This window comes from Ylistrum balloti, unplaced genomic scaffold (genome assembly GCF_031769215.1).
Source record: "Ylistrum balloti isolate Yb309-2 unplaced genomic scaffold, AGI_CSIRO_Ybal_v1 Utg370620, whole genome shotgun sequence".
In the NCBI taxonomy this organism is placed as follows: Eukaryota; Metazoa; Mollusca; class Bivalvia; order Pectinida; family Pectinidae; genus Ylistrum; species Ylistrum balloti.
In genome coordinates, this window is record NW_026782380.1 from 267,635 (window position 1) to 286,177 (window position 18,543).

Sequence of the window (18,543 nt, forward strand, 5' to 3'; positions counted from 1 at the left end):
GTGCCATATAACATAGTTAATGAGCAATGAAACAACCTAATGAGAGTGTATACAGTTTGAATACAGTACGGAGGGTTTGGAAGTTCAGAAATATGACATACTGCATCAAATTACAGTACACCAAACAACCTACCTATCTGCCACAAGATTAGGCCATCACAAATGCTGTGAACAAACAGCCATTTTGTAGTCACAAACATTTCCTTCACTTGTACTGACTATTTGCACAAATGGTTCTTGGTTAATTTTACAGTACACAGATTGAAATTCATTTGTACATGTGCAATAACAGTGAGTGTGACTGCATTCCTGTCATGTTACTTTTATCTGTAAAGGCAAAGATTTGACACAAATTGACATGTAGCAAGAAAGTCACATTTTAATAATAAATCCAGGAAAACAAATCTGATATAAACAGAAACATCAGAATACCCGTTATATTTTTCTTGTGCCGTGAAAAATGTTGAATTTCTCTATTGTATTTGGCAATTATTTGGCAAATATTTTTGAGTGAATTTTGGTCTGTATATGTATACAATGACATAACATCTACAATTACATAAATATTCCAATCATTTTGGTGGAAAAAGTTATCAAAATCACGATATCAATAAACACTGCAGAAGCAGGATACTTAGAAATAAAGATATAGACACCGGTATACACTACCCATTGTTGTTGTGGTGATGCCATGAAAATCAACAAATCAAAAATTGGAACACAAAACCAAATCTTGCTTTAGTGAGAACGATAGCAGATCTATCAAATAATGTCATATCTGATGTACATAACTTTCAACAAAAAAAATTATATATATATAAATATGATTAAATTAAGACTATTAAAAAGAAATCTTATACTTCAAAGACTCCTTGTAAGCAACTAATTTAACTATAAGGAGAACAGGCAATAGGATTTCACAGCTGGTATATATCCATGTTTGTGTCTGTTGAGTTCTCTAGGTGTTGTAAATACTTTGTCTTCTTTTCTAGTTACCTCACTTTTACATTCTCCACCTTGATCACCCTCCTACGAGTATATGTATATTACCACTTCTCTTTACTTGTCAGGGCTTAAGCCACAACATGTAGATCTGAGAACAAACCAGTAACATAAAGCAATTCATCCAAAACAGTCACACAAGATAGAAGTCTTGTGGAGAGAGCTAATTCTACAATCCAACATTTGAGAAAAACATTTGTTTCTGAAACTAATTGCCAAACATAAAACATATCAATTGTTTACTTCTTGTGCCAATAAAAGGTACTTGACACACAGCCAACTCCCAGAATAAATAATGGTATTTCATCACCTGTACCAATTATACAAGACTACAGGACAGTATTGTCACACCTGTTGTGACACTTTCAGCCATGTTAACCTAAGCTTTGTAAACTAAGGAGGGACACATGCATATAAATGCTATTCTTAATACATTTTTGAAAGACCATTCTATTTCAGTTCAATAAATTTGCAGAAAAAATATTATTCTTCATATGTAAAACAATAAAAAAGATTGACTGAAGCAAATCAATCTTTCTTTTATACCAGAAATAAATCAATCTTTTTTTATACCAGAAGTAATTACCAATTACTAACAAAAAACTTCAAATCAAATGAGCTTTCTACATAAAGCTAGTACTTCAGACAGTTGGTTGTCCCATAAAACCAGACACTGGCAGGATAAAGCTGTCAGTAAAATATGGTTAACAAACTCAGGGGTTATATATGTTAGTAAAATCTGGTTATAAGAGAAAGTCACATGACCAGGTTTTGAGAAGAACAATGAATGCCAGACAGTCATGTGACAGGATATCATCTGTACAAAATTGGTTTTAAGTCAGAGTCACATGATCAGGTCACAAAAGGCATCTTAGTGCCATGTTTCTTACATACAGCGGTAACCATTTGAAAATGACAAATGAGGTAAGTCAATTACCAGATATGTCACAAAACCAGGTAACTAGGTCATTTAGCTACTGTCATAGCCAGGCAATGAGGTCATTATGTTACATGGTCATGAAATGAGGTTAGTATGTCACATAACCAGGTTATAAGGTCAGTATGTTAAAGTACTAAGATATCAGTATACCTGGGAAATAGGGTCAGTATGTAAGGTAGCCGTCAAAAGGTCATAACTGTATGGTATAGTTAACATACCAGCACTGTACGTCAAGAACTTTGTAACTGGATAATGTAGCAAATACATAGCCAATTTTAAATCACCAGATAATGGCAGTTATTGTACAATAAATGCAATATCCATTGCCAGATAATGGAAGTTTAGAAATCTGATACATAATCAGGAAATGGAAATTGTACAAGTCATATATATATAAACATATGTTTGACAAATATGGAAAAAATATCACATAAAAATTAGGGAAACATATCCAACATAATTGTATTTGAAAAAGAAATATGCATATAAGTAATAAAATCTGTACAATATTTCAACCACAGGGTCCTTACAGAAGGCTGTTCTCTTTGCAGCCCCTGGGTCCAACTCTTCAACAATAACAGATTATTAATCAACATAAGAGAGCGTACAACTGTACTCCGACTGGAGATACCATAACAACTGAATGACAAGGTCACCAAAACCACTTGCATACACAACAGACTTCACAACAACTTTGTGCATCAATGTTCTTAACTTACTCTAGAACATCTTAAGACATCTTATATCTAAAGCACAATATATATATCTTACTAAATCAGGTGATAACATGAATAAAGACATCTAAAGACGATGGAATGTTATGACATGTGTAGACAATGTTAGTTACCTTTGTGTATGGGATTTAACCTAGACAAAAGGTGTGGGAATCTGTTTACAAATATGTCAGAAATCTTGACCAATCAGAGGGCCTATAGGTATGGACGAACATTGGGATCCTCTCTCAAACACTTTCCAGTAACAAGAGAGAGGACTTTTGTTGGGAGTTGACAAACCATCAATCCTTACTGTTTTATTCATATCAAGGTTAGAGATTTGACCTTGATGACAGATGTCACATTGTTGCCCAATAATTTTACAGTGATATTCTGCTATCATTAACTAAATGGTTTCTCAAGTTTTGTATTACAGGGCGATTCTATTTATACAGGCCTGATCAAACATCAGTAATATCCTCATAACGTTCTAAGTTACATAACCATTAAACAGTGTGGATTGTATCCAGATCACATTCATTCATTGTGGCATTTAATCATTATCATGTTCTATTTTGGGCCACATTTGTGTCTGATTTTAAATAGGCCATACTCTCTGTGTGTTGTGTTATATCATAAGCCATACTATGTGCGTCATATACTATAATGGGCCATACTATGTATGTCATGTTCTATATAGGTCATACTATGTATGTCATGTTCTATATTGGTCATACCATGTATGTCATGTTCTATGTTGGTCATACTATGTAGGTCATGTTCTATAATGGTCATACTATGTAGGTCATGTTCTATATTGGTCATACTATGTGCGTCATATACTATAATGGGCCATACTATGTATGTCATGTTCTATATTGGTCATACTATGTATGTCATGTTCTATATTGGTCATACTATGCATGTCATGTTCTATATTGGTCATACTATGTATGTCATGTTCTATATTGGTCATACCATGTATGTCATGTTCTATGTTGGTCATACTATGTAGGTCATGTTCTATAATGGTCATACTATGTAGGTCATGTTCTATATTGGTCATACTATGTAGGTCATGTTTTATATTGGTCATACTATGTAGGTCATGTTCTATAATGGTCATACTATGTAGGTCATGTTTTATATTGGTCATACTATGTAGGTCATGTTCTATATTGGTCATACTATGTAGGTCATGTTATGTATTGGTCATACTGTGTGTTTAATTTTCTATGATGGGTCAAACCATGTGTTTCATGTTCTATATTAGGCCATAATTTGTGTCATGTTCTATAATCGCCAATGTTATATGGGTCATGTTCTTTAGTTGGCCATACTCTGTGTGTTGTATTCTATAAAGGGCCCATAATCTGTTACATGTTTTTAACAAGTGTACAAAGTATATATGTGTGATACATATGAGCACTGAAATGCTTTCAGTTGGTATTCATATACCACTTCAAGTTGAATTTGACTCCATTCACTTGGCATTCATACTGCCTATAAATGCCAACTAAAAGCAGTTGAATGCTTAAACTCATAATTTTTTAATTCCATCTTGCTATAAGGGGAGACACTTTCAATTTGTTAACATTGCTTACAATATTTCTAAGCCACTGGCAGTTTATTAATTAGTGATACACAACTGACTATGACATACTGTCATTATGTCATACAATGTTAAATATTTGAAGATTATCCCTACTCTATGTGATACAACTGATATCAGTCTGAAAAAGTGAAGAATTTGGGTAGCGTATACAATAAAAGCAACTTTGTACTGTGTATGTATATACAAAGTACATCTTACAATTTATATATATCTATATGAGAGATCATATGCCCTACTCCACTATACTTGTGCCACATGGAAATTATTCCATAAATAAAGTGAATCCATTATAAAGTATTTCAGTAATATTCCACAAATCCCAAAATAAAGCTCTGGGCACTACACGATGACAAGACAGTTACTTACATATTTTGGTATTTGCTACCGATAATAACACTTACTGGGTAGATATCCCACACTGCTGTCAGTCCATTGTAGTAATGTTGATGTATTGCGCACTACAAACTACACCTGATTCTATCTAAACCTTTAGACACCACATATACATATAACACACTGCGCCAAACTCTAATGTCTTGGTATGGTTTGTTTGGAGCATTAAGAAAGACATATAAGTATACAAGTTATGATAACAGAATGTTGTAAAAGTGGCTATATTTAGTTGTAAAACAATTTAAATGACTTGCAATGAAGAGATCAAACAAGTTGGTTTTTGTGTTTTCAACTTTGGTTAAAGTGTCAAAATCACTGTTGTTCTTGTTCCTTTTGTGTAAAAAATTGCTGATGCATATAATGAAGGAATCAACTGGAACCTCTTTTACAGCATTCTGTATCCTTATATTGTAAAGACTGGCAGCCATGACTCTGTATTCCAGACAGGGTTGGACGCCAATGAAGAGATGGTCGCTGTAGGTGGAACACTTTGCCACCTGAGCCGAGACAAACAAATTGATCCCAGTGTGTTAATGGTTGCCAGGGCGACCATCTTGTTGATCCATTTATCAATGATTGCTGGCACATTCCATATGCTGAAAGACTGCCAGCATCTCCAGGGTTGTGACCCTCTGGCTACCACATGTGGCCTGGCTTTGAGTCATGGGTTTTGGTATCACAAAGCTAGTCAAAATGGTCCTTATAACTGCGTGTTTTCCTCCACGGTCTCACAAGTTTTATGCTGCATCGCTAATTTCTCACATTTCTCCTCAAACTCAGCTATCAACTTTTCTGGGGCCTGCACAACACAAATATTCAAATGCTACCAGCTGACCTACAATTGTTCTATATTTCTATTGTCTTACATTCAAAACATATCATCAATTTCTGCTCTGTTGATCTCTTAATAAAGAAGTAAACAGGATAGAAATACAATAGCGGTCTTGTAACTCTATTGGTAAAATACTGGCGTAGACATATACACTAACTATTTCACCTAACTCTGCAATCTACATTTCCTTGGGATGTTACCAAAAAAAACATTCAAATAGTTTGATCAGGATCTGACTGTGAAGTGAGATGCTTATGGAGAACTAGTGAATGGATTCACAAATATATTAATAATTTTTGTTCACGGTATAAGTCTAAATCATATAGTTACCTGCAGTTTTTCTTGTTCAAATTCCTCTACAATACCTTCCAGAGCTTTGTTCAGTTCTTCTATCTTCTTGGCAAGTATATCACTAAGCTGTAAACATATACAGATGGATGTAATGTAGCTCATATACTTGTATTAATTTACTAATTGATGAAGTACAAACAGCAAGAGCTCTTCTGTTGTCCTGTCTGTATACTCATGTGTATTACAAAATACCACTGTGCAGGAACCTTATTCTGTAGAGTATTTATAGTTCTGAACACACAACCTTCAAAGCAGAAACCTTATTCTGTAGAGTATTTATAGTTCTGAACACACAACCTTCAAAGCAGAAACCATATTCTGTAGAGTATATATATTCTGAGAACATGATCTTCAAAGCAGAAACCTTATTCTGTAGAGTATAGTTCTGAACACACGACCTTCAAAGCAGAAACCTTATTCTGTACCGAAACCACTTTTACTGATTATTCCAGAGAACATGACCTTGAACTTTCAAAACATTATAAGCAATCAAGAGGTACATGATCCAATAGAATTCTGTGTACTACGCAGAAGCTAAATCTTTATTTATAGTGAAAGTAACTTTAACCTTTCACCTTCTGAACTGAAAGCAATACCAAACCAAAGTCTTGAGTCAGGAGGCAATGTTTGAAGTTTGATTAATATCTGCCAAACACAACTGAAGATATTGACAGATTTGGGGTAACCTCTCAAGAGCAACAACAATATATCCTATTGATCTCTGGTTGTATGGATAGATAAATATTGTGTTTGTGACATACACTGATTTGAGTATTCATCCCAATAAAAATTTCAACAATTAAAAACTTTAAAACATCATATATGAAATCTCATTCAGGAAAAGACAATGTACACTTAATTGAGTGTGATTACCTTTCTTCTTCGCTCAACTACTGCATCTACATGTTTCAGCTGTGCTTCACGTCTTCGTCTGAAAAAAACAGGAAAACAATTAAGCACCAGAGAAACAACCTTTGGTTAATGAATCAATCTGACTCCATGCATTATATACATCACAAGAAGACATGTCCTTACGCCACTACTTACCTGATAAAGGACAGTGATTCTTTGCTATAACGTAGGTAATAACATTATTGGTAACCTAGGTAATTACATCATTTGTAACCCAGGTAATTACATCATTTGTAACCTTTGTAATTACATTACCTGTAACCAAGGTAATTACATTATGTACATCAGAGATATCTAGAACATCAACATACCTGGCTCTTTCCTCTTTATCCTTGTACTGCTTGCTCATTTGCTTATTATCTTTTTGTCTTGAAGCTTCCATGTCATCGGTAAGTTTTTTTACTTCAGTATCATGTACATCACTGAGCCTCTTAAGATGGTTTTTGTGGTCTGTTTCCATAATTTCCTTGAGAGTGGTGTACAGAGGCTCCAGGTGGCGCTGGTATATCTCTAGCTCTGCTTGATAATGTTCTTTACTAATGGACACAAACATTTCTGTCTGTGTGTTCCGTAACTCCTTATGCTGCAACAGAAGTCAAAGGTCAAATTTATCTCGCTGCTTTCTAGGTCAGTATCGGTGTTCTAAGATAATCTTTCACAATTTTCTTGATTTTTTTAATGCTTGATGTATAACATTGACTTTAAATTCAGAGCACATTTGAAAAGAATTCATTAAAATATCATAAAATAATATATCATTATTAAAGGTAGCGGTGTTGTCATTATCTTGGCCCAAATTCTTTATCAAAACATTATTCTGCTTCATATGTTAAACAGCTTGACCTAATACAAAAACTACATATCAACATTGATAAAGATGATGTAATGAAAGATATTTAACTTTAACTTCAACAATGAACTTCATCATGATTAAATCAACCCTGCTTAAGTTAGATGGAGATCAGAGTGTATATCTCCTAATATTAGCCTATGTAGTACCTACATGGTATAACACTAGGATTGGAGATAAAATCCTTATATCAGAGATAAAACTAGCTGATACTGACTACGCTTCAGTTATATGCTAAGTCATTTAATCAAAATCAGTAACAGTACAGAATAGATATGACAATAGATTGTGAAAACATTCTATTCTGGCATTAGAACTTGTTTACAAGAGGGTGCAAAGTGATATCAATGACATCATACAGTCTTTTCCTGATTTACAATAGCAGCACACATTTTAGTCGAAGATTTTGATATTAGTCAGCACTTAATATGAGTTTGAACCTGTCAATATTCTCTAGATGTACCTGTGTTTAGTCAGTATAAGCTATAGTGTTTTACCTGTCAATGTTCTCTAGATGTACATGTGTTTAGTCAGTATTAGGTATAGTGTTTTACCTGTCAATGTTCTCTAGATGTACCTGTGTTTAGTCAGTATTAGGTATAGTGTTTTACCTGTCAATGTTCTCTAGATGTACCTGTGTTTAGTCAGTATTAGGTATAGTGTTTTACCTGTCAATGTTCTCTAGATGTACCTGTGTTTAGTCAGTATAAGCTATAGTGTTTTACCTGTCAATGTTCTCTAGATGTACCTGTGTTTAGTCAGTATTAGGTATAGTGTTTTACCTGTCAATGTTCTCTAGATGTACCTGTGTTTAGTCAGTATTAGGTATAGTGTTTTACCTGTCAATGTTCTCTAGATGTACCTGTGTTTAGTCAGTATAAGCTATAGTGTTTTACCTGTCAATGTTCTCTAGATGTACCTGTTTTTAGTCAGTATTAGGTATAGTGTTTTACCTGTCAATGTTCTCTAGATGTACCTGTGTTTAGTCAGTATTAGGTATAGTGTTTTACCTGTCAATGTTCTCTAGATGTACCTGTGTTTAGTCAGTATTAGATATAGTGTTTTACCTGTCAATGTTCTCTAGATGTACCTGTGTTTAGTCAGTATTAGGTATAGTGTTTTACCTGTCAATGTTCTCTAGATGTACCTGTGTTTAGTCAGTATAAGCTATAGTGTTTTACCTGTCAATGTTCTCTAGATGTACCTGTTTTTAGTCAGTATTAGGTATAGTGTTTTACCTGTCAATGTTCTCTAGATGTACCTGTGTTTAGTCAGTATTAGGTATAGTGTTTTACCTGTCAATGTTCTCTAGATGTACCTGTGTTTAGTCAGTATTAGGTATAGTGTTTTACCTGTCAATGTTCTCTAGATGTACATGTGTTTAGTCAGTATTAGGTATAGTGTTTTACCTGTCAATGTTCTCTAGATGTACCTGTGTTTAGTCAGTATTAGGTATAGTGTTTTACCTGTCAATGTTCTCTAGATGTACCTGTGTTTAGTCAGTATTAGGTATAGTGTTTTACCTGTCAATGTTCTCTAGATGTACCTGTGTTTAGTCAGTATTAGGTATAGTGTTTTACCTGTCAATGTTCTCTAGATGTACCTGTGTTTAGTCAGTATTAGGTATAGTGTTTTACCTGTCAATGTTCTCTAGATGTACCTGTGTTTAGTCAGTATAAGCTATAGTGTTTTACCTGTCAATGTTCTCTAGAAATACCTGTGTTTAGTCAGTATTAGGCATAGTTTCAGATGTTAAATCAGTACCAGGCATAATACTGTTATGAAATCCTAACTTAAATCACTGATCCTGTTATGTTTAATCTTCCCACCTCAAAAACAATCCATAAATCCAAAGAGTATTACAGATGGGTTAGAAAATATGTGTTCATCAGAAGTTGTCAGTGATGGTCAATAGTTACCGGTAGGAACCAATAGCTACTAGTTCTGTAGTTACAAGCAGTAACAAAGTTACCAGAAGTTATCAACAGTAGCCATTTGTTACTAGTAGTTATCACAAGTAACCCACATTTACCAGTACATAACAGTAGAAGAGAATAGTTACTAATAAGTTACAGCAGTATCCAGTAGTTACCAGTGGTTATCTGCAGTAACCAACTGTTACCAGTAGGTTACCAATAGTTACCGATAATTATCATTAGTTATCTATAGTTATGAGAAGTAATTAGCAGTTATCAGTAGTAACCAGTACTAATTACCAATAGTAGCCAACAGTAATCTGTTCATGCAACTTGTAACAGTTTCCAAGGCAGAGTTAAGCCATTACTGTTGAGATCATCTGAAGATGGGAAAGCCCTGGTATGGTAACAAAGCCCTGGTATGGTAACCAAGCCTTAGTATGGTAACCAAGCCTAAGTATGGTAACCAAGCCTTAGTATGGTAACCAAGCTTAAGTATGGTAACCAAGCCCTGGTATGGTAACCAAGCTAAAGTATGGTATTCAAGTCTTAGTATGGTAACCACGCCTAAGTATGGTAACCAGGCCTTAATATGGTAACCAAGCCCTGGTATGGTACCCAAGCCTAAGTATGGTAACCAAGCCTTAGTATGGTAACCAAGCTTAAGTATGGTAACCAAGCCTTAGTATGGTAACCATTCATAATAGTTTATCATTGATTATACTACTGACATTTCAAACATTCATTTGTCCATGTTTTATCTTGGTTATCATAGCACTTGGTTGTGATACTGGATTAACAAAACTTTTAATGTTTTCTTGTAAAAACCTGATTCTTGTATCATATACTTTATCTCATCAGAACTAAGCCTTATTGAAGGTCCTGTTCTTCTACAGTGAATAGTTATAATGACAAGTCACCAGCTGATAACATCCTCCAGGTACACACAGGTATGCTTGATGTAAGAAAATAAGGCTTTAATGATTTGAACAGCTAAGGAAGCATCAGGCACATTGGAATCATCTTACAATACTAAAACACCAAAGAGCAACAGTACCCATCAATTGTACCATACGAACACACCTCAGACACAAACAACCAGGGACAAAAGAGAACCATTTCTCCTTGATGCAAAATGAAACTGCAGGTAAAATAAGATCAAAAAATTGCATTCCAAAAGGACTTTATACATAGCCAATAAAAAGGAAATTAAAGAATACTTAACATTAAAATGTCCATGCAATTGGATGCATTTATAATTCAGGAAGAGATGAAGACCTGGAAATTTGTCAATTTGGATAACTCAGTTTATTCCTGCAATTTGGCATCATGATATGAAGTACTTCGTATTTTGTATATTAAGTTATATTCAATAATAAGTAAGACTGACACAAAGTTAAAGCAAACTGACCTCTGACCTAAAATACTGCTTTGACCTTGGAAATAAGGTCAATATACAAAAATGGCATTTAATACACTTTCCTGGTGTTTAGATTGATGCAGTGTTGTACTCTTGTTTATTGAACCAGTGTAAGTTTGGGTCAGGACAATGTAATGTAGATACACATCAGGTGGTGAACTGACAAGAGTATAGGACAGGTCAGTGAACCGTTTTCAGGGAGGATATAATTGTGAAGTGTTTCTAAGCTCTTGTGATACAGACAACTTGTATGACGTTTTATGTTACTTCCTTAAGCATGTGTTCTTGTGGCTGATTATAGAAAATATTGATGTAAATCTTGGGAAGCAAAATCAAAACAATCTACTGGTTAATTATATGGAGAGAAAAGGAAATTATAGAAAAAGGAAACATAGTTAGCAAAAATTCATAAAGTAATAATTATTGAAGCAAGAAAAGAAAACTGATCCCTGCCTAGGAGCGTACAGAGGCCAGGGAACAGTGAACCAAGGTTGCTAAGCCTGTTTCGTGATTATGCCACGCAAATCCTCAGAACAGTTACCTTGGACTTTTGCTAAAATAAAAACAAGAAGATATTGCAAGTCAGTTGAATATAATTAAAATAAATTGAATATTTGTTATCTGTCATATTGTCTTCATTTGTTAAATCTCATTTCCGGAATCACATTGTGTTCTTATTCAAAATGTTACCCGAAAGGTCACAGTCTACTGTCTTGTCTACAGATCAGCACAGTTGTATAAGGAAAGTGGTAAATAAATAGTACATCTGCTCTTTTCATGATACTCTCAGAAAATCTTTCAAATAAAAAAATTCTGTTTAATATATTTACTTGTATATAATAAGGTAGAAAACAGATTGAATTTGATCAAGTAATAACAAATATTTTAAAGACAATACTTTGTGACCTTTATAAAGAACATTTTGATATGAAGAACAATTATGTGAGGTGCTAGCTCTGCCTGTAAACAAAAGAAATATTGGTTATGGAGGGATGAGGTATACCTCGACCTCATGGCCGGTCAGAAGATTATCATACTCCATGGAGGTTTTACGCTCCACTTCTTCTTTGTTTCCATGTTTCTTGGCCTTTTCTAGGATTTTACTGTTGGTCTTCTCCAGACTACGTTTTGCCTTCACCTGTGTACGCAATAGTTTATCCAGCTGTGTGTCATGTACCTCCTTAACACCATCCCTCACCTGTAAACACACAAACTTTATGCCGCATGTTTGCTTTCCAAGAATGCCCTAATCGCCATTTGATGGATGTCAACATCACAATCCAATTTCACTCTACTCTGATACTCCATTATTATCTTTCTTAATTCTTACATTCCTTGAGATATATTTGATTAATTTAGACTGAAAAAAGAAACACTGCTTACATTGTTTTTCTCTAAATAGCTACCAATCTAATCATATCATCCATCATCCAATTTCATATCATATATTGTCCAAAAGAATATGGAGATACTTAAAATAACCATGCTTTGTCTTTATTTATAAATATTGATCTGAAAAGTATCATTTTCTTTCAGAAATATGGATTGTAAACAACTGACTTTTCTTACCAACTCTTTCTTCCATTCCTCATTGAAGAACAAATATCCTAATATCCTTGAACAAAGCAGTACTAAAATGTTTTACTTCCTAAGTACATATATCATCCTTAATCCAAATCAGCCAATATCACACCATCATCTTATGACAAATAGAAGCACTTCTAGGCATCCTAACCCTCTCCCACCATCACTTTCATTCCTAGTACAGAGATTTATATAATTCAGCTGTAGGCAGATACCGCTTTCATTTTTATCTGCATCATATTTTCTTCACATAATAAATTCAAGTAATTATATAAGTAGGTTACAAACAACACTTTAAACAGTCGAGAATCCAATCTCTGCTTCTAGATGATAATGAGCAGATGAAGTTTACATTTTTGTACATCATCATCACTGTAGAAACAAATTCAAACTAAACTCGACACTAGCAAAATTCAGTCAATATCTAAAACCGCAATAAATTCTAAAATGACACTAGAAAGCTTCAAATAAATTAATCATCAAATGATATAATTTTATCCTCAAATTTAAAAAGGAAAAGTCATCAAATTTATTATTAATGTAAATTACTTATTTTAACATTATAATAGGTAATTAAACTATGACATTTGTAAAGAGAAACTAGATCCAATGTTGTAGATATATATAAACCAGGCCTGGTTTAAGTCAGCGCTGATAACTACATACTTTTTCATGCTTCTTTTTTAGAGATTCTAGTTCCTTGTCTCGTTTACTTAGAGCCTTAAGGAAGGGTTTTTGTTGTTTGAGCTCCGCTAAAGGTGTTGGTTGTAAAATGGCTGGATCTGAAAGATAAATAGATCTACATATAACAAGTTACAAGTTAGGATTGATTTAAATTGAGAAAACTTGTAAGTTTCTGTACATCATTAATATTATGTTTGGGTAATTGTATACATGTTTTCAGCTATAAGATAATTGTGAAATCTCTTTAAATCAGAAGTCATATGTAACATTGAGTTTGGAGCTGTTAAATATACATATATTTATGTTAGGTGTGGTTGAACATATGTAACATTGAGTTTGGAGCTGTTAAATATACATATATTTATGTTAGGTGTGGTTGAACATATGTAACATTGAGTTTGGAGTTGTTAAATATACATATATTTATGTTAGGTGTGGTTGAACATATGTAACATTGAGTTTGGAGTTGTTAAATATACATATATTTATGTTAGGTGTGGTTGAACATATGTAACATTGAGTTTGGAGTTGTTAAATATACATATATTTATGTTAGGTGTGGTTGAACATATGTAACATTGAGTTTGGAGTTGTTAAATATACATATATTTATGTTAGGTGTGGTTGAACATATGTAACACTGAGTTTGGAGTTGTTGAGTATACATATATTTATGTTAGGTGTGGTTGAACATATGTAACATTGAGTTTGGAGTTGTTAAATATACATATATTTATGTTAGGTGTGGTTGAACATATGTAACATTGAGTTTGGAGTTGTTAAATATACATATATTTATGTTAGGTGTGGTTGAACATATGTAACATTGAGTTTGGAGTTGTTAAATATACATATATTTATGTTAGGTGTGGTTGAACATATGTAACATTGAGTTTGGAGTTGTTGAGTATACATATATTTATGATATGTACTTATATAGGTGAAATGTCTTACCGTTGAGTTTAGAGGTGGCAGCATTAATTCCGTTTTCATTGTTTATACTGTTCACACTACGGAGTTGAGTCTGGCTCACCATTCCTACAAATTTTGAGAACCATGAGGTGTTTTGAAGTAAAAATGTAAAAAAAAAAAGAAGAAAAGAAACAGAAATTGTGTACTTTTTCAGTTGTGTTTATTCACATGCTCTGGCAATCAAGTAGGAAAAACGTTATCCAATTACCTAACACTGTATAACAATACACATGTATCTTACAATGTCTTTTGGATGTGAGCATACATAACCACAATATCTGTTACTGTTATAAGACTGACGTTTCGGTTTCAAGACTGACCGTAGTGACCATTATGAGGTAAGGTATTAACAAGCATGCTAGCTACAAAAGCAAAATGAGACAAACTACTAAAGGCAGATCAGGAAATTCCAACCACAGTCTCCACATCAAAAACAGCATGAGATGAAGGTTTCATTGCCAATATGTCTATTTTCTCAATTTCTAATGCTATAATACAATGTGAAACATGCCGCTCTGATTACTTAACTGATGACTACTACATAAGGTTTACACAGTTTTATAAATGACTAATACCTTCAGCTATTTCTTTAGGACATTACTACACAACTTTTGTATTAATGTATACAGTCTACAATGGTGTGAAAGATCAGTCAAACTAGTAAGAATAAATCTAACATTAAACCACAGTCTATGAATAAAGCCTGTTAATTAGTGGGCTAGAAACACTACTATCAAAGAATTTCAGAAAAACACAAATACCACCCTAAGCAGTAGTATACACACTGTTATACAAGTCAGTAATTACTATATAGAAGTTTATAGCTAGTCAGGTGCTTGACAAGGTAAATGTCAAAATGCTTCTTCTCTGAAGCTAACAGGGCAGATGGAACTGTACCCTGCCAAACACCAGTGTAAAGAAGTAGTCTAACTGCAAAGGCATCTGTCTTGGAATTGTGAGAGAAAAAAACATGAAAAATGCTACATTCTATAGATTATTAATAAGAAATCATTTCCCTCTATACATTCAACATGTAAGTGTTTTTTTAAGGTGGTTCAAATTTTGAAAATGAGTTTTAAAGAATGCATAAGCTAAAATGTGAATGCCACTGACCAACTTTAAGTGGATATCAATCTTTGCAGTAAGACACACTCGGATGTATGGTACCACCTCATCATATGTCAAAGTATAATTACTCAGGCCTAAATTCAGTATCTGAATGTGAAATCTCACTTACTTTAAAATTTGATCACTTTGACATTTGTATAATGAGGTGCTACTAAGAAAGCAAACATTCAAGAAACAGAAAAAGCATAAAAACTTAAGGCTAAAACTACAATTTTGTGTATATTAGTTGATCACTCAATTCTTGTTTAAAATATCCACAATAATATTTTCTCATTCACGCAGGATAATTTAGGCTGTAAAATAAAAAGTAAAATATCCATTTTTCAAACGTTAATTCACAAATAGGAGATGAATAAATACAAACTTCAGTCAATTCTTGTGTGTTTATGTTATTTATCAGGAGGAACATGTGCTGTTATTTAGTGTGTTTTGTGGTGGAGGTAGGCGGAGGTAGAGGTGCATCATCATATCTGGTTATTCTTTTTATTTTCACTTTCTATACTGTTACTACATTAAGCAAGGTCTCCCTGTCATTATGTCTGTGGATGTTACTTCATCAAGCAAGGTCTCCCTGTCATTATGTCAGTGGATGTTACTACATCAAGCAAGGTCTCCCTGTCATTATGTCAGTGGATGTTACTACATCAAGCAAGGTCTCCCTGTCATTATGTCAGTGGATGTTACTACATCAAGCAAGGTCTCCCTGTCATTATGTCAGTGGATGTTACTACATCAAGCAAGGTCTCCCTGTCATTATGTCAGTGGATGTTACTACATCAAGCAAGGTCTCCCTGTCATTATGTCAGTGGATGTTACTACATCAAGCAAGGTCTCCCTGTCATTATGTCAGTGGATGTTACTACATCAAGCAAGGTCTCCCTGTCATTAAGTGGATGTCTCTCCCTGTCATTATGTCAGTGGATGTTACTACATCAAGCAAGGTCTCCCTGTCATTATGTCAGTGGATGTTACTACATCAAGCAAGGTCTCCCTGTCATTATGTCAGTGGATGTTACTACATCAAGCAAGGTCTCCCTGTCATTATGTCAGTGGATGTTACTACATCAAGCAAGGTCTCCCTGTCATTATGTCAGTGGATGTTACTACATCAAGCAAGGTCTCCCTGTCATTATGTCAGTGGATGTTACTACATCAAGCAAGGTCTCCCTGTCATTATGTCAGTGGATGTTACTACATCTAGCAAGGTATCCTTGTCATTATGTCAGTGGATGTTACTACATCAAGCAAGGTCTCCCTGTCATTATGTCAGTGGATGTTACTACATCAAGCAAGGTCTCCCTGTCATTATGTCAGTGGATGTTACTACATCAAGCAAGGTCTCCCTGTCATTATGTCAGTGGATGTTACTACATCAAGCAAGGTCTCCCTGTCATTATGTCAGTGGATGTTACTACATCAAGCAAGGTCTCCCTGTCATTATGTCAGTGGATGTTACTACATTAAGCAAGGTCTCCCTGTCATTATGTCTGTGGATGTTACTACATTAAGCAAGGTCTCCCTGTCATTATGTCTGTGGATGTTACTACATTAAGCAAGGTCTCCCTGTCATTATGTCAGTGGATGTTACTACATCAAGCAAGGTCTCCCTGTCATTATGTCTGTGGATGTTACTACATCAAGCAAGGTCTCCCTGTCATTATGTCAGTGGATGTAACTACAATTTAAAGCACATAAAGTCACAGTGAAATGGAATTTTCTTGATAGGACTATTTAAGTTCACAATGAAAATGACAAAAATATAAATTTACTGAATCAATGTTATGAAATCTATAGATTTTTCAAAGACAATTTGGGTTTCTAGATTTTTTCTACTGTACAGTACCATTATGATTGGCTTAGCTGTGCATTAGCTAGATTCTGGCACAAAAAGATTCAACCTAAAGGATGAGATTTATGCTTCCCTTTTTTGGAGCCCCGCCCCAAAGTCCCTCGAGGTTAAGTCAACTTTCTGAATCTAAGAAATAATTCCCCGACCCCAATGTTTCAGACCAAATTTGATTTAAATCCACCCAGTGTTTTAAAAGAAAAGTTTACAGATGGCAGATAATGGACAGCGGAAGGCGCTTGGCTACTGACAATGCACAATATGTCATCTTGACCCTTCAGTCAGATGATCTAAAAACTGAAATTATCAGGTTTTATAATATTCAATTAAAAATCTAGACCATATGGTAATTAAGATGTTGACTCAGTATATTGATTTATGCTCAGAACCAAAATCCCTTATATTTTCTGCAAATGGTGATATATGAGGGGGAAAATGTTAGGTATACGTTAGAAGATAACAGGGTTGTTAGCTGGTTGTGAGTATATTGTAACTGGTTAATATATTGTGCTAGCTACATAACTGTAACTTAACATACGATAAAACATGCGATCTGTGGGGAAGAAAAAAAACAAAACAATTAAAACATGCGAATCCAACATATATGGGAAACACAAAACAATACAAATACTTTAGCTAAAACAACAAATTAGAACATTATAGATTCCTACTAACAGAGGGGTATGATGCCTTTTCAAAGCTTCCCCGACACCACATATACTTAACATCTATTTTAATTGTAAGTGATATTTCCCAGCCAATACTCATCAATTATCACTTTCAATATTCTTCTAAAATAGGCTTGCCAATGGAATCTTTTCAATAGCCACAAATTTCATTTCAAATATTTTACTTAAGATTTCCCAGTCAATTTGAACTGAATAAATGACTGGATGTATCCACATCAGTCTACAGTTAAATGTACAGTAAAAAATAACACTGATTTATACATAGTACGCTGAATGTGTATAGGATGTGTAGATATGTATACAGTATATATACAGTGTACTAAGATACAACAGACAAGACACATGTTGACCTAGTTTTAAGACTCCAGGCTATGAATGTTAAGCTACCCTTTCACCTTACAATGCATGTAGTGCTAATTCAAAGTCGTAAGTGATCTGGCGATGCATGCTGTCAACACTGTACCATGCATCTAACCCAACATTGCCAATTCATTAAAGCCAACTTCACATTGGTGTGACTCTACAGTGGTGGAAGCATATTCTGTCTCTAAAGACTAATTCTAACTTATTGAAAGTAAATCTTGTCCTATTCACCGTCTTCAAACAATCCCTTAACTGTCAAATGTTTAGAAAATTTTAGAAATTATCTCTCCCCATCCTACCCCATCCCCAGTATTATCTCTACAGTTTTCTTAC

General features: G+C 34.2%; 1 protein-coding gene across 1 annotated transcript in view; it reads right to left on the reverse strand.

The window, feature by feature from the left end:
* Positions 1-5,335: 5,335 nt before the first annotated feature.
* Positions 5,336-18,543, reverse strand: part of LOC132557067 (1-phosphatidylinositol 4,5-bisphosphate phosphodiesterase beta-1-like) — a 93,190-nt gene continuing 79,982 nt past the window's right edge. Inside the window, exons 27-35 of the mRNA XM_060221550.1 lie at positions 17,697-17,711; positions 14,167-14,250; positions 13,195-13,310; positions 11,948-12,142; positions 11,486-11,497; positions 7,070-7,341; positions 6,720-6,777; positions 5,826-5,912; positions 5,336-5,462 (exon numbers count right to left, since the gene is read on the reverse strand). Of these exons, the coding sequence (XP_060077533.1) occupies positions 5,364-5,462; positions 5,826-5,912; positions 6,720-6,777; positions 7,070-7,341; positions 11,486-11,497; positions 11,948-12,142; positions 13,195-13,310; positions 14,167-14,250; positions 17,697-17,711 (938 nt within the window). The 3' untranslated portion in view covers positions 5,336-5,363. The remainder of the gene's footprint in view (positions 5,463-5,825; positions 5,913-6,719; positions 6,778-7,069; positions 7,342-11,485; positions 11,498-11,947; positions 12,143-13,194; positions 13,311-14,166; positions 14,251-17,696; positions 17,712-18,543) is intronic.